Source organism: Trypanosoma brucei, chromosome 5 (assembly GCF_000210295.1).
Source record: "Trypanosoma brucei gambiense DAL972 chromosome 5, complete sequence".
Classification (NCBI taxonomy): domain Eukaryota; phylum Euglenozoa; class Kinetoplastea; order Trypanosomatida; family Trypanosomatidae; genus Trypanosoma; species Trypanosoma brucei.
In genome coordinates, this window is record NC_026738.1 from 123,586 (window position 1) to 137,059 (window position 13,474).

At 40.3% G+C, this 13,474-nt stretch overlaps 5 protein-coding genes across 5 annotated transcripts; all 5 read right to left on the reverse strand.

Annotated features, from left to right (window-relative positions):
* Positions 1 to 281: 281 nt before the first annotated feature.
* TbgDal_V460 (hypothetical protein, conserved) lies at positions 282 to 614 on the reverse strand (the record flags this gene model as incomplete). The annotated part of the gene is made up of 1 exon (XM_011774893.1): positions 282 to 614. One exon carries the CDS (start codon positions 612 to 614, stop codon positions 282 to 284), a length of 333 nt encoding a protein of 110 aa, XP_011773195.1.
* A 2,739-nt stretch (positions 615 to 3,353) lies between these two features.
* TbgDal_V470 (transporter, putative) lies at positions 3,354 to 4,997 on the reverse strand (the record flags this gene model as incomplete). The annotated part of the gene is made up of 1 exon (XM_011774894.1): positions 3,354 to 4,997. The coding sequence occupies one exon, from the start codon at positions 4,995 to 4,997 to the stop codon at positions 3,354 to 3,356; it is 1,644 nt and encodes a 547-aa protein (XP_011773196.1).
* A 2,735-nt stretch (positions 4,998 to 7,732) lies between these two features.
* Positions 7,733 to 8,509, reverse strand: TbgDal_V480 (hypothetical protein, conserved; the record flags this gene model as incomplete). Its single annotated transcript, XM_011774895.1, has 1 exon — positions 7,733 to 8,509. One exon carries the CDS (start codon positions 8,507 to 8,509, stop codon positions 7,733 to 7,735), a length of 777 nt encoding a protein of 258 aa, XP_011773197.1.
* Positions 8,510 to 9,107: 598 nt separating this feature from the next.
* On the reverse strand, positions 9,108 to 9,479 carry TbgDal_V490 (hypothetical protein, unlikely; the record flags this gene model as incomplete). Its single annotated transcript, XM_011774896.1, has 1 exon — positions 9,108 to 9,479. One exon carries the CDS (start codon positions 9,477 to 9,479, stop codon positions 9,108 to 9,110), a length of 372 nt encoding a protein of 123 aa, XP_011773198.1.
* A 71-nt stretch (positions 9,480 to 9,550) lies between these two features.
* Positions 9,551 to 12,328, reverse strand: TbgDal_V500 (methyltransferase, putative; the record flags this gene model as incomplete). The annotated part of the gene is made up of 1 exon (XM_011774897.1): positions 9,551 to 12,328. One exon carries the CDS (start codon positions 12,326 to 12,328, stop codon positions 9,551 to 9,553), a length of 2,778 nt encoding a protein of 925 aa, XP_011773199.1.
* Between the last annotated feature and the right edge of the window lie 1,146 nt (positions 12,329 to 13,474).

The window sequence follows — 13,474 nt, forward strand, 5'->3', positions numbered from 1 at the left end:
ATACAAATATGCATTTACGTACAAGAAAAATGCACACATGTCCGTGTGTGATGCTTTCCAGTGGGTGAACAATCATCAAACATGTCTACTCAAATTTTGCAAGAAAAAAAATCCTGCAGATGGGCACAAATCAGGCAGCCGTGCACCTTTCCAGTAGAATATCATAAGGCAGCAGCAACACATGCGGTAATTAAAGATGTATTTGAAAAATAAAATCAAAATAAAATAAGCTTTATTCCCTCGCCAAACATCATCTCGCACCATATCAAGTTGCATTTCCCTCATCCTCCTTCATTACCATCACTGCTATTGTTGTTGTTGTTATTATTATTATTATTAATATTATTATTGTTGTGATGAGTCCAGTTGGGGAGACGCCCCGCGAGATGTTGCGCCTGGCAGCTGTGAAATTGTTCCGTAGCTTCCACACAATTTGGAGCCCAAAAACCCTCCACTTCAATGCAACGCTGCGCAATGGCCCTCAACTCAACACATGGCGTAATTTCCTCCTGTTCTGCAAGCCGACGCTTAAAACCCTCCGGAACTTCCTCCCAAGGCATTTGCCGGCCATTACCCACCGCATAAGTCGTACCGCCACCCTTCAATACAACCATAATAACTTCTTTTATTTTTATTTTTATTTTTATATTTTATTTTGCCGTTCTTCTTCTTCCTCTTCCTCCTCACAAGCACTGCCGATATGAAATTAAAAGTATCTAATTGATCAACTAATTAATTAAAATAACTAATGAACTAATGAACTAATACGTTGGGGTTAATTGTGGTGAAATGGCCAGAATGAAACAGAGTGATGAGGGTTTAATAAATAAATAAATAAACCCAAACACCCGTACACTTCAGTTAATGAAGTTATTTCTTCCCTTCAGTCCTTTATTAGACTGAGACCGTGTGTAACTTAATAACTTGCATATATGACACAACACACAGCAAAAAGAAAAAAAAAGGAAGGAGAAAAAAAAAGTAAAGAAAAGTAAAGACTTGCGTTACAACACACAACAGCGCAATCATGAAGCACTCCAGCGTCAAAAAAATAAGGTGGAGTTACAAATCTTATTTTGTAACCGTCTTTTTTTTTATTTAAATAATAACAATAATAATAATTTGTTTATGTATTATTGTTGTTGTTGTTGTTTCTTTATTATTATTATTATTATTATTTTCCTTTCCTTCATTTGACAGACCTGATACGGCCAAATTGGCTGGCCGCCGGGTGTAGAAAGTAAACCATTTTGGGACATAAACATAAAATTAATTAATTAATTAATTAATTAATTAGAAGAAGAGGAGGAAAAAAAAAAGAGGCATAACGAAAGTGACATTTACTCACTTCGCTGCTCACTCAAAATAAAACAAAAAAGAAAAGAAAAGAAAAGAGTTGGGGCACACCGCATTTCCTCATTAATAAAATATTCCTTTGGATTTGTTTTTTTTTCTTTTTCTTTTCTTCTCTTCTTTTGTGGGCGTTGGCGAAGTTCCGCTGATGGGGGAGGAAAGAGAAAAAGAAAAACAGGGATTTGTTCCCAAAGAAAAATAAATTAAATAAACATGTGAATGGAAGGAGGGAGAAACAAAAAAAAACAAATAAATAAATAAAAATAATAATAAAAAGAAAGAAAGAGGGGCCACTGAGACAATTTGCTGCCACAAAGAGTAATCCCTCATATCCACTCCCTTTTATTTCCTTCCATTACTAAATCTTTTTTTTTTCGTTTCGTTTCGTTTCGTTTTTGTTTCGTTGTTTTTTTGTTTTGTTTTTGTTTTTGTTTTTGTTGTTAAAAAAAAAAAAGAGGAACGTATCAGAAATGAGTAAATGATTTAAGGGAATCTTAAATAAATAAATGCATGGGAAATGTTGAGGATGATTTGATACCGACGACATATCGCCCATTTATTTTTTGTTGTCGTTTGCTTTTTTTTTCTTTTTCTTTTTTTCTTTTTTTTTTTTCAAGAAAAAAAAACTGCGCGCGATATTCCCTTTATTTATTCATTCATTCATTCATTCATTCTCACTTCAATTCGTACCTATCCGTATGATGATGATAATAATAATAACATTAATTATTATATTAAAATGCTATACCTTGAAAAAGTAGTAGGTAATGATAATAAAATAGATTTTTTTTTTAAAATAAAAACACAACACACAACACACAACACGCCACCAAATCATATGAAACGTAACAAAATATCAACAGCAGAAATAATAATAATAACAATAATAATAATAATAATGTTTGTTGCCGTTTCATATCGCATAATATATTTTACGCATGGACCTGCAGCAGGAGGTTTAAATGAGGCATTTTGGGAGATAATTCGGGCTGAAAGTCTCGAAAAAATGAAGAAAAAAAAATAGAATAAAAAAAACGTCAAAAGGTGAGTTGTGAAGCATTGCAGTGCAGCGAAGACACAGCGATATAAATAAATATAAATATAAATATATGATAAATAAAATGATAATGATATAAACAAATCATTTTATTTTATCTTATTTTAATATCTTCCTCTTTCCTCTCCAGTGTGCAGTTACGCATGTCCATTTTCTACCATAAACACAATAAACAACACATCTTTTATTTATTTATTTTTTTCTTTTCTTTTTTTTTCCTTTAAAACTTTTTAAAAAAAAAAAAATTATGTTTAGGCTGCAGGTCATCCCACCCACCCATTTCAAACACTAATTTGTTTTTGGTTTTGTTTTTTTTTTAAAATTTTCCCTCCTCTTTATTTCCTCTGCTTGCGTTGTTAAAATCATACAACCTCTTAATTATTTTCAGTACTCTGACAAAAACCAACAGAGGTGCGAAATAAATATTTTTCTCCCTCACGCGTCTCCTCTATTTTTTTTTTCACAAATAAAATAAAAGAAATTCATCAGGTCACTTCACCATCTACAAATTATTAATTATTTTTCCTTTGATTTGCTTCGTTATTGACGTTACTATCACACTTTTTTTTTTCTTTTTCCTTTTTGAACTACAGCCAACTGGGTTGTTCATTCTCCGAAACAAAAAAAAAACAATAAAAATAAATAAAAATAAAGTGGTTAAATTATAAACAAACACTTTCAGCACAATGTCACCCACTTGCAAACTTATACTCACACACTCACAATCTCACATACACAGAAACATATATGTATATAAATATATAAATATATATATAATATTTCCTTTTAAAATTTCTCAGCTTCCCATTCCAGAAATGCCGGTAAGCATCTCCTCCTCCTCCTTCTCCTCCTCCTCCTCCTCTACTTTATTCTCTTTTTTTTTTCTTCTTTTTTTCTTCCTTCACCACATGCACTTCTTTTTATTATACTTTCCCCTCATCTCTCACATAATCTCAACAAGTTTTGTCTTCCGTGCCGCCAAAACAATACCGGACCGCTTGGAACGCCATAATGTTGCGTAACACACAAGCGCTGATAATGTCATGGAAACACTCATCACAACACACACAAACGCATAACTCCCATTATTACGAAGTTGAATAGTTGCTTGCATGGGAGGTGCCACAAAACCACCCACCACACCTGCGAGAAATACAGCACCAAAATAAAAACCCAAATTAGGTCCATACAAATGCGTAGCGATAAGTGTTGGCATCACGGCAAACATACCCGCCATGCAGAAACCAATGATGCAAAGCAACAACGCAAAGGCAACGTAACTGCGGCCAAGGGCGAGAAGGCCACAACCGATACCACCAACAGTAGCACAGAAAACATATGCAAATTCAGCAGTAACTAATGAGGCGAGCCAACCAACAAGTACGGAACCAACAACTTGAAAGACACCATAAAAAGTGAAGAGGGTGGCGGCAACATCAGTTGGAATGGGCGGTACACCTGCATAAACAGTGCCTGGTTTACCCATAGACGAAATGTAAGGCACGGCTGCGTAAATGAGCGAGTAAAAAGCCCAACTGTATATGAACCAGCAAAGAAAGTTACCCATGAAAGGGAGAGTAAACATAGAGAGGAATAGTTCCCATGGTGTGAGCTTGTGGGTGTGGAGACTGCGTATTACCTGTGGTTCGTCTGCATCCATACTTGTATCCATATCAACATCAATAGCAGATGCAAAGGTGTTGTTCCTTTGGCTTTGTTCAGTAACGTCCAAACCCTCACCATCATTCCCATTTTGCTGATTCGTGCCCACACCCCTCCTGTTAGGTGGAACCTTTGAGGTGTTGGTATGGCTGCCATTTTTTCTGCCCATTTCCCTCACGTCTTCTTTACCTTCATTGTGTCCATTATTCGCTGCTCCTCCTCCCCCCACAGTTGCCGGTTCATTACTTCTTGTGACCGAACTTCCATTACCGGATTTATTTCCTTCCCGGGTTTCATCATCAGCGCTGCTGTCGTCTCTTTTGGGTTCACGGCGGCGAGCGGAAAGGGCGGTTGCGAGCACTCCAATCGCACAAAATATCGACATAAGTTGAAAAGCCTTACGCCAGCCATATGCAACAACCCATTTCCCTGCTAATGGTGGAATAATGGCACTTCCAATACCTCCACCAGCAAAGTTAATTCCCATCGCCAGTCCCTGATAACGATTGAACCAAGAACTAGTTGCAGCAGCCCCAGGTGATAACATACATGCCGTACCAATAGATGCAAAAAGGCAGTAAGTAAAAGTTACAACATAAATGTTCGCGGCGAGGGTTGAACTGATCCACAAACCAGTGAAGAGCAAAATGGTGGAAAGCGCCATCATGAACCGCGGCGGGAGCCGATCGACACAAAATCCTGCGAGAACACCAAAGGCAGGTGACAGCCCCAACGAAACGGAATTTCCAAGACTAATTGCCGTTATGGAGGGAAACCCAAGTGACGGATCATTGTGCATATCCTCTGAGAAAATGGAATAACTGTTGTCAATACCATATGACATCAGTTGCATCAACAACCCCGAAAGGGCCACGAGGTAACCGATTGGGTGGTCGGCGGGTTTACGGGTGAAACTTGGAAGCATAACTTTTTGCTTTTCTTCTTCTTTTCCGTATATATTTAATATATATATATATATATATATATATATTTTTCTGCTTATGCTCGTATTGGTATTCCGTTTCTCACCCACACTGCTTTTTTTTTGTTTTATTTTGTTTTGTTTGTTCTGCTTGACTTTATTTTATTTTTATTATTATTATTATTTTTTTTTTTTCCTTCACCCCCTTCAACTTACACTCCGCGCCTCTCTCCCTTAATTCAATGTGTAATGTTGTATCCCCGGGTTCCTTCTCGTCTTAATGTAAATTTGATGGGCACTTCGGTGTGATTTACAGATTTCAACTGAATATATAAGTGAATACGCCACCACTTATTGAATAATACGAAACGGAAACGGCAGCGACTCCACAACAAAAATGTTGCTGTCAGTAACACTTCAAGTTCTTTACTTCACTGTTTTACTAATACGCTTGATTGATTTGTTTGTTTGCTTTTTTGTTTTTGTTATTGTTATTGTTATTGTTATTCTTCACTTTGGTATGATTATCACTTGTGTAGCTCCCCTAATATTGTCCAGTTGCTTGCTTTAAAATAATATCTTACTATTCATTTTGTATTTATATTTGTGTGTATGTGTGTGTGTGTGTGTTTTTTTTTAATTTTGAATTTGTGTAACCCACGTAATGTCAACGACAGTAGTGGAAATAAAGTTAATTTGTTTTGTTCAAAGAAAGTAAAGAAAAAAAAAATCCGAGAGGAGAGGAGAGGAAATTGCATGACATGAGTTACAGAACACCTACTTTTGGTTTATGTTTCTCCAAGAAAGAAAGAAAGAAAAAAAAGAAAAGAAAAAAAAAGAAAAGAAAATCAATCACTTTTCCCAATGAGAAAAATATTTACAATCTCTAATTGTCTCCATACGTGTCTCTTCTCTCATAATCTTCCCAATATTTATATTTATATATGCTTTCGGACAGAAAAACGGGCATTAAAATAAATACAAAATGATAAGGTGTAATAAGGAAAGATAATTAAAACGACGAGAAAGCAAAAAAAAAAAAAAAAACTTCAAAGAAAAAAACTTAAAGAGGATTGACAAAAAAGATAAAGATAAAGATAAAGATATATATATATATGCTTCCATGCCCACGCAAAAGGAAGTTTATGTGTATGAAAGGGAGAAAGAGACAAGACGAGACAAGACAAAGGAAAGAAAAAAGAAGATAAAAAGAAGATAAAAAGAAAAAAAGGAATGAAAGAAAACACTGAGACTGAGGCTTCAGAGCCTAACGGTAGGAGGAGAAATAAATATTTTTTTTTTTAAAAACAAAAAAAAGGTGAAGAAAAAACGCATGACAAGATGTGCAATCACTTGCATATAAATGTTGATTATAATTATTATCGCACATGCATGCATAAATGCATATATATATATATAATATATAATATATATATTATGTGTGTGACCACTACACATGACGTGGGGAGGCAAAAAAAAAAAAAAGTAGCTGTTTAAAATACAACATATGACGCGAAGAGCAAAAAAGAACCATAACCAAAACTCAAGGTTCTCAAAGAACAAATTAAAAAAAAAAAAGAAAAAAAGAGAAACCAACAACTATCCCTAATAGGAATATAATACTTTAGAGATGAGACGTCTCTCCCTTCTGTTTCTTCTCACTTGAACCCACATGTGGTGCGCTTCATTTCTGATGTTAAATCACGTCATTATAAATTTTTAAAACATGTACCGCCACCATCACCAGCGCGTTTCCCTCCCCCCTCCTCCTCCGTTATTTTCTTTTTTTTTTTTAAATAAATACACGCGTATCCCTTAATTATTTCCCTTAACCAAATGCATTCCCCTCATTCAAAAATCACTTATCATTTCCCCATTTTTTTCATCGGCGCTTTTGGCGCTTTTGGCGTTGTTTTATTCTCTGCTTTTTTTTTCTCTTTTCAACATTGCGGTCAGTTGATTGGTTCCGTTATTTCTTCAATGAGCCACATTCATATATATATATTTTTTTTTTATTTTATTTTATTTTTTCTCACGCCCTCACACAACCAGACACACATCCAAATGCGTTTATATATATATATATATATATACATGTATTTATGTATTTATGTATTTATATGAGCGTCTTCTTTTCTTTTCTTTTCTTTTTCTTTCCTCCTTTCCGAAACATTTAATCAAATATTCGCTACACGTTTTATCATCTCTCTTTCTCTCGTTTTCTTTCCTCTTTTTTTTTCTTTTATTTTTTCATCCTCCTCGCTTCATATTGTGCCGTACACCTCTCTAAGCAGCGTTTAAAAAAAAAAAAAAGACGAAAAACAAAACAAAACAATCACACACATTTTTTTTTTAAAAAAAATCATTTGTTGCGCTAGCGCTGTTTTGGCGTTTCCAAACAAACGCATGGGGTTAAATGCGCACATACGCACATACGCACGTATGTAGTCATAAGAAAAAAAAAAAACACAGAACAGCAAATTATAAATAATAAATAACGGTAAGAAGCAACAAAAACTATTATAATAATTTTGAAGAAGAAAAATACAAAAAAGAAAAAAAAACTATCTCCTGCAAATCGAAATCTCGAAGGAGAGAAAGAGAGAAAGAAAACTGTGCGAACGCTCGCACTTACACGACCATGTAAGTAAATATATATAAATATATAAATATATATAAATATATATATATATATATATATATATACATACCATTACACCTTTGTAGGAAATACTAACTCACCTCGTAATACTCCACATGAGTGGCCCGCGCCTGCAGAAGGGACAATTGCCCAAAAGTTGTGCATCTCCAACGCATAAAATGTTTCCACAACACAAAAGCTCCACAAAACAACCTTCAGGTGGAGCCTCTAAACATACACCACACACATCCTCCGATTCTCCAAAAGGTGCTGATGACTGCAGAAAAGCTGGTGGGACAAGTTGAACAGCGGGGGGCACCGATATAACCTTTTCTTTTCCACCTCCTTGCGAAACTGTGGATGAAGCCAAAGTAGACAAGGAAGCATTTGCTGCATCTCTTTGCTCACCATCACCATCACCATCACCATCATCACTAGAATATCCTCGCCTAAGTTGGTTCCCTCCACCACCATAAACATTATTATTAATATTATTATTATTATTATTGTCATTGTTGTTATTATGACTACTATTACCATTACTATTTCCCTCCCTCTGTAAGTTGGCAGCACCGACACGGTTAAGGCTTGGGCATCTGCTACCACTATGACGCCCAGCCAAAAGAATATTTGCATTTGCCTCTGCAACACTACTGCTGAAGGGTTCAGATGAGGTGGCACTACGCTCTGCCATTTCTATTCCCCTCCGTGTGGGTGCCATTACATTTGATTCTGCTGCATATGTCACCGCTATGGTGCTTGCCGCTGGAGAATTCATTCCCGTTCCCGTTCCCGTTACTCTTCTTCTTTCTTCTGTTGTTGTTGATGGGGGTGTTGGGGATTGCAGTAGCCGGCGTTGTCCAGCAGCATGCATTACCTTAAGGAGTGTTGGTTGCGAGAGTTTTATTGCCCGCCTCCGCTTGTTGCTGTCGTTGATGTCTGTCACGTCCACGTGTTTGCTCTCTGTTAGCGTTGATTTCGAAGGCAAAAGGGAAAGCAAAAGAAGAAAAATAAAATAAAATACTGGAAATACAGAAAATATTAACAGTGAATACGTAAAGTTTGTACTAGAGGCATGAAAACGGCAGAAACCGCGACTACCTTCTCCTCGGACACCTTTACACGTTTCTCATTAAGCACTGCAATTCCCTTTCCACCACTCAACAAATAACATACAAATAACGTGACTGTTTCAATCTCACCGGATGACCTGGAAAGAAGCGCCCGCGATGGAAGTGTCTTCGTGACGCCCATCACACAACACAATCGAACTGTAAAAAAAAAAAAAAAAAATGCGACCTAACTTTGTGTCCCTCATTTGTTCCTTTCAATATTTAATTGCATGGGGAATGTAATTATGGGAAAGCGCGTTGCGACTGCACAAATATATATATAACAGGTTGCCGTAGCGTACCCCATTATGTAGATGTCAACGTGTCCCAATGAGCAACGCCTTAGTATTTATGTCTCCGCTACTGGCCGTCACCACCGTTGCATTTCCTCCACAACTCACCGACCGAAAGGGAAAAAAAAAAAACTGAGAACGGAAAAGACGCTTTCCGGTGCGAATAACGAAGAAAACTGTTAGGAAGGGAGCGCCCACTTGGGTAAAGCCAAAAAAACGATATTTGCTCTTCCCTTTCGTGCGTAACCCCTCTCCTTGAGCTATGGAACAACAATTGTGCCATGTGCCAAACGATGCTCGAAGTCACAAGTAACCGGCCATAAGTAACTGCGACGCACGGCAGCGAAAGCAATCTCCATGTGTAACTAGTAACCACAGCGCACATATATACGCATATGTGCATATATATATATATATATATATATATATTTATAAACATGTGGGTGGGTGGGTGAACCCCGTTCAAACCATTTCACTCCCCTCCCATCAGCCTCCATTTCAGTGTAATCCTTATTCCTTTTCATTTTGCGGTGCTGGCTGATGTTGATTATGCTGCTGTTGTTTCTCCAAATGTTGTTTCAGCAACTTTCGTTCCCTGTTTAACACGATAAGCTCCCGCCGCTCTCGCTTCGTCATGCGATTTCCCCGTGTCTCACTCGTGCAAACCGCTGCTGAGGTTTCAGGAAAATAAAGCGAGGGTGATGACTGCACCAATGATGGAGATGCTAACGCACCTCCCGCAACCTCTAATACCCCGGGCACCGATGAGCATATTTCACCACCACCATCCTCCTTATTTTCATCCTTCCGCACATCGCACTTATTTCCTCCAGTTATTCCCATATCCAACTGTGCTGAGTGAAACCGCTGCGACGCCACACGTTTTCGCATAAGCTTCTCTCGGTAATGCATGTACGCTTCATTATCCGGAAGTTCCGTCTGGTCCATCAACTCTCTCAAGTCAGGGACTCCACTTGAGCCCATGCACATTTCCCGAACCGGCCTGACAGCAGGTGGGGGATGCGTCTTCACAAAGACAAGCAAACGGCGTACAATTTTTAAGGAAACGCGCTGCGGGATATTGTATAACAACTGAAGCGAAGGGTGAGATGGAAGCTCCTCGCTGCAGTAATGTACACTACTACTTGGATACCATAACACGAGACGGCCTCCCATTACCAGAGCCTCCGCAGCAAATAACATGAGATCCAGCACAATGTCACTGACGGCGTAGGAGGTTGATGGCGTCTCAACTGCTGTGGTTTTGGCTGACCTTGCATCATCATTCATTTGATTCTCACATCCTTCATCATCGCGTCCCTCGCCACAGGTGTCTCTAGCGTTAGAAGTATTTTTCACGGGGAGTTCAGTATTCAAAGAGATTGGCGTTTCGTTCAACACCTTCCCCATCGATTGCTGCCCACTACCATCTTCACTAATTTCACGCAGCCTGTGAGCATTTCCTCCGCTGCCTTTATTTCCCTCATCATTATGTGATGCCACCGCCACACGCCCTCGTCCCTCGTTATCACCCGTACTCATCGCCACAGTATTCGTTTGCTTCGGTGCTGCACTTTTACGTGGCTCACGTATACCGTACGGAGGATCCGTTACGATGGCGTCAAGAAACCCCTCGCACAAGCGCGCTTCACTCACGGCTGCCATGCCCAACCCGTCACTGACGTTGTTGCTTGCGTCATTGCTGCCATCACGGCTAACATCATTCGTAACATTACTGATGCATGGACCGTTAGCAGTGCTCCCAAAACCCTCGAAATTCGCGGCAACATTTTTAAGAGAGCCGCCACGTCCCCAACCCCTCAGGCGTAGAGTCTTTTCCCATAGTGCAAAATTCATCCGCACCCGTTCTGGTGGATTCAAACCGTAAATCTTAAAATTCGTCCTAACGGTGGGACCCTCAAGTGCCTCCTCCAGTGGAACACCGGCACGTTGAAGAGCCTCCTCCCCTAAAGCTCGCACTGCTGCAGCCCGCTGTTGTCGTTGTTGTGCACTCCGCAACCCCCGTTGGGTTCCCCGCTGCATTGCCCTACCGTCCACATCACCAGCGAATGTTACGGCACCGTAGTGGGCCGCCGCCACCAAAACACCGCATGTCCCGGCGAAGGGGTCGAATACAAAACTACCACGGCGAACGCACGCAAGATGAGCCATTACAAAAGCAGGCTCAGGTGGCATAGAAGTGGTCCCAATATAAGGCCGGCACTGAAGGCTGTAGCGGGTGAGAAGACCCTGACGGGAAGATCCAACAACAAAAGTGCCACAGAGAACCCGCTGGACGGGACCCGACGGACTCCACCCGGCCTTAGCTCCCGGTGGTGCGTTTTCCACCGCATGCTCCAAAATCAAAAAAATGTCTTCACAAGGAAGCCCGCTTTCCCTGACCTCCTCGTCCTTCTCACTTTTCTGTTTCTTACAGCCACAAGTGGCGCTAAGTGATATTCCAATAGCATCAGCCAAACGAATAGCGAGGGCGTCCTTCTCCTCAGCAGAGTAGTGGCGTCCCACCGTTTCCACACGCACAGAAACGGCATCTCTTTTGTCGGCACCATGACCTTTGGTGTCAGAAGCGTTGATGTTGGTATCGGAGCCTCTCCTTCCCATTTCCTCCCCCTCTTTTACCTTATGCGGTATCGATACCTGACTAACTTGATACAACTGCTTCAGTAACGGGGGCCCTACCAACGAGTCGCGATTATACACACAGCGGCTACATTCCCCTACACCGTTGCACCCAGCACGTGTAGAATAACAACTCAAAACAGTCTTATCGGCAAAGGCGGTGGCGCTATCACTACCATCGTTGCCGCTCATATTGGAAGCAGGGTTGTTATCGCATTTGGCTCCACCCGAACCATGTGCAACTTTACTGCCACCAGCACGACCATCGGCAGCGTCAGCGGCACCGCATACCCCATGAACACAGTTCTTGTGAATGTTCAACTGATCAGAAGTGTGCTCGAAAGCAGTGATGGAAACATTACGGCAGTGACTCTCACAGACGAGTAGCAACCCTTCCATTGTGGCAGCCGCCGCGATGAGTTGATAAATTGCTCTCACCAGCATGCAGCGAGCGGCTACGCCACGGACAACATCCACCGATGCGGCCTCAAAAACACAAAATAGTGAAAGTGTTGAATCTGCGTGGAGCCATGGAGGACGGTGGAGAAGTTCAATGGTCTCCCCAAGCGCTGAAGCCGCGGACTGAAGTTCAGCTACACAAAACGGTGTAAGAGTTGGGGAACAAGCAAACCAACAAAAAAATAACATTGTATGTCACCGTCATGTGATGAGCGATTGCGTATCCGCGGCTTTCCTGGTGAACACACGCTCGAGAGTTAGCGCGCGCCTCCAACTCGCTGTAGGTCGTCGGTGCCTCAGCACAGTGCAGCTCGTCTTTCTTTTTTTTTTATGAAATCCACGATACCTCCCCACAGTTCGTTTGTAAACGATAACTTTTCTCTTTTATGTGGTTTCGCTTCACTGCCTGCTATTTCTCCTCCGCTTACACGTTTCTGCTAAATATCACAACACTGAAACATAGAAGCACAGTATTACAGACAGTGTGGAAAAAAATAAGAAGCAAAGGGCCATGTCTGAAACGACAAGTAACGCAGGGTTGGGAAGGGAATATTAAAGGGTAAACGTATACACCGGTATGAGTGTGTTTTGGTGTTGTGTGTTTGGACGCGGAGACAATAGCAGTGGCGAGAAGAGAAAAAAAAAGCGATGGAAGGGGGTTTTGATAAAGTATACGCCATTCCAACACACATGCACAAAAAAGAAAAAAAAATGGCGGCCCCACAGGGAAGGATGCCTGTGTGAATCTGCCTGTCTATTTGTTGCTAGTGTTTTAAGAGGATAAATAAAGGCGTCACCACTCCACGGATGGGCGTAGAAAACACGAAATAGTTTCTCCCCTCATCATTTACATGAACTTGTACATATATCACACCAAATGCACAACAACGCAGACAAATATCTTCCCCTTTCATCCCGCACACGCTTCACACTCCCAACTCCAAAAGACTACCAATACAAGTTTTTAACCATATCTTTCCTCTTATGCAGCCTCCCCAACACAGGCGGCAACGTACATACGTGTGCAAAATGAAGATTTAATAAAACTATCACCCTTGACTTTATTGTACATTTGATTTTCGGACTTTCTGTCCTCTTTCGGTCTCTCCATCTTTACATTTGCCATCCCCATTGTGTTACGGACGCGCTTACCCAGCTTAGCACATCCGAGGTGTTCGGCTGAGCCATGTGTAGCCATGGCCATACATCCCCTTCTGATACACCCTCAAATTTGCAAAAAAAAAAAAAAAAAACCTGCTCTCCCTCTCTCCTTCTTCTCCCTATCATCAACATTTATCTTAAACAAATCATTGCCTCTAATGAATCTCTACTACT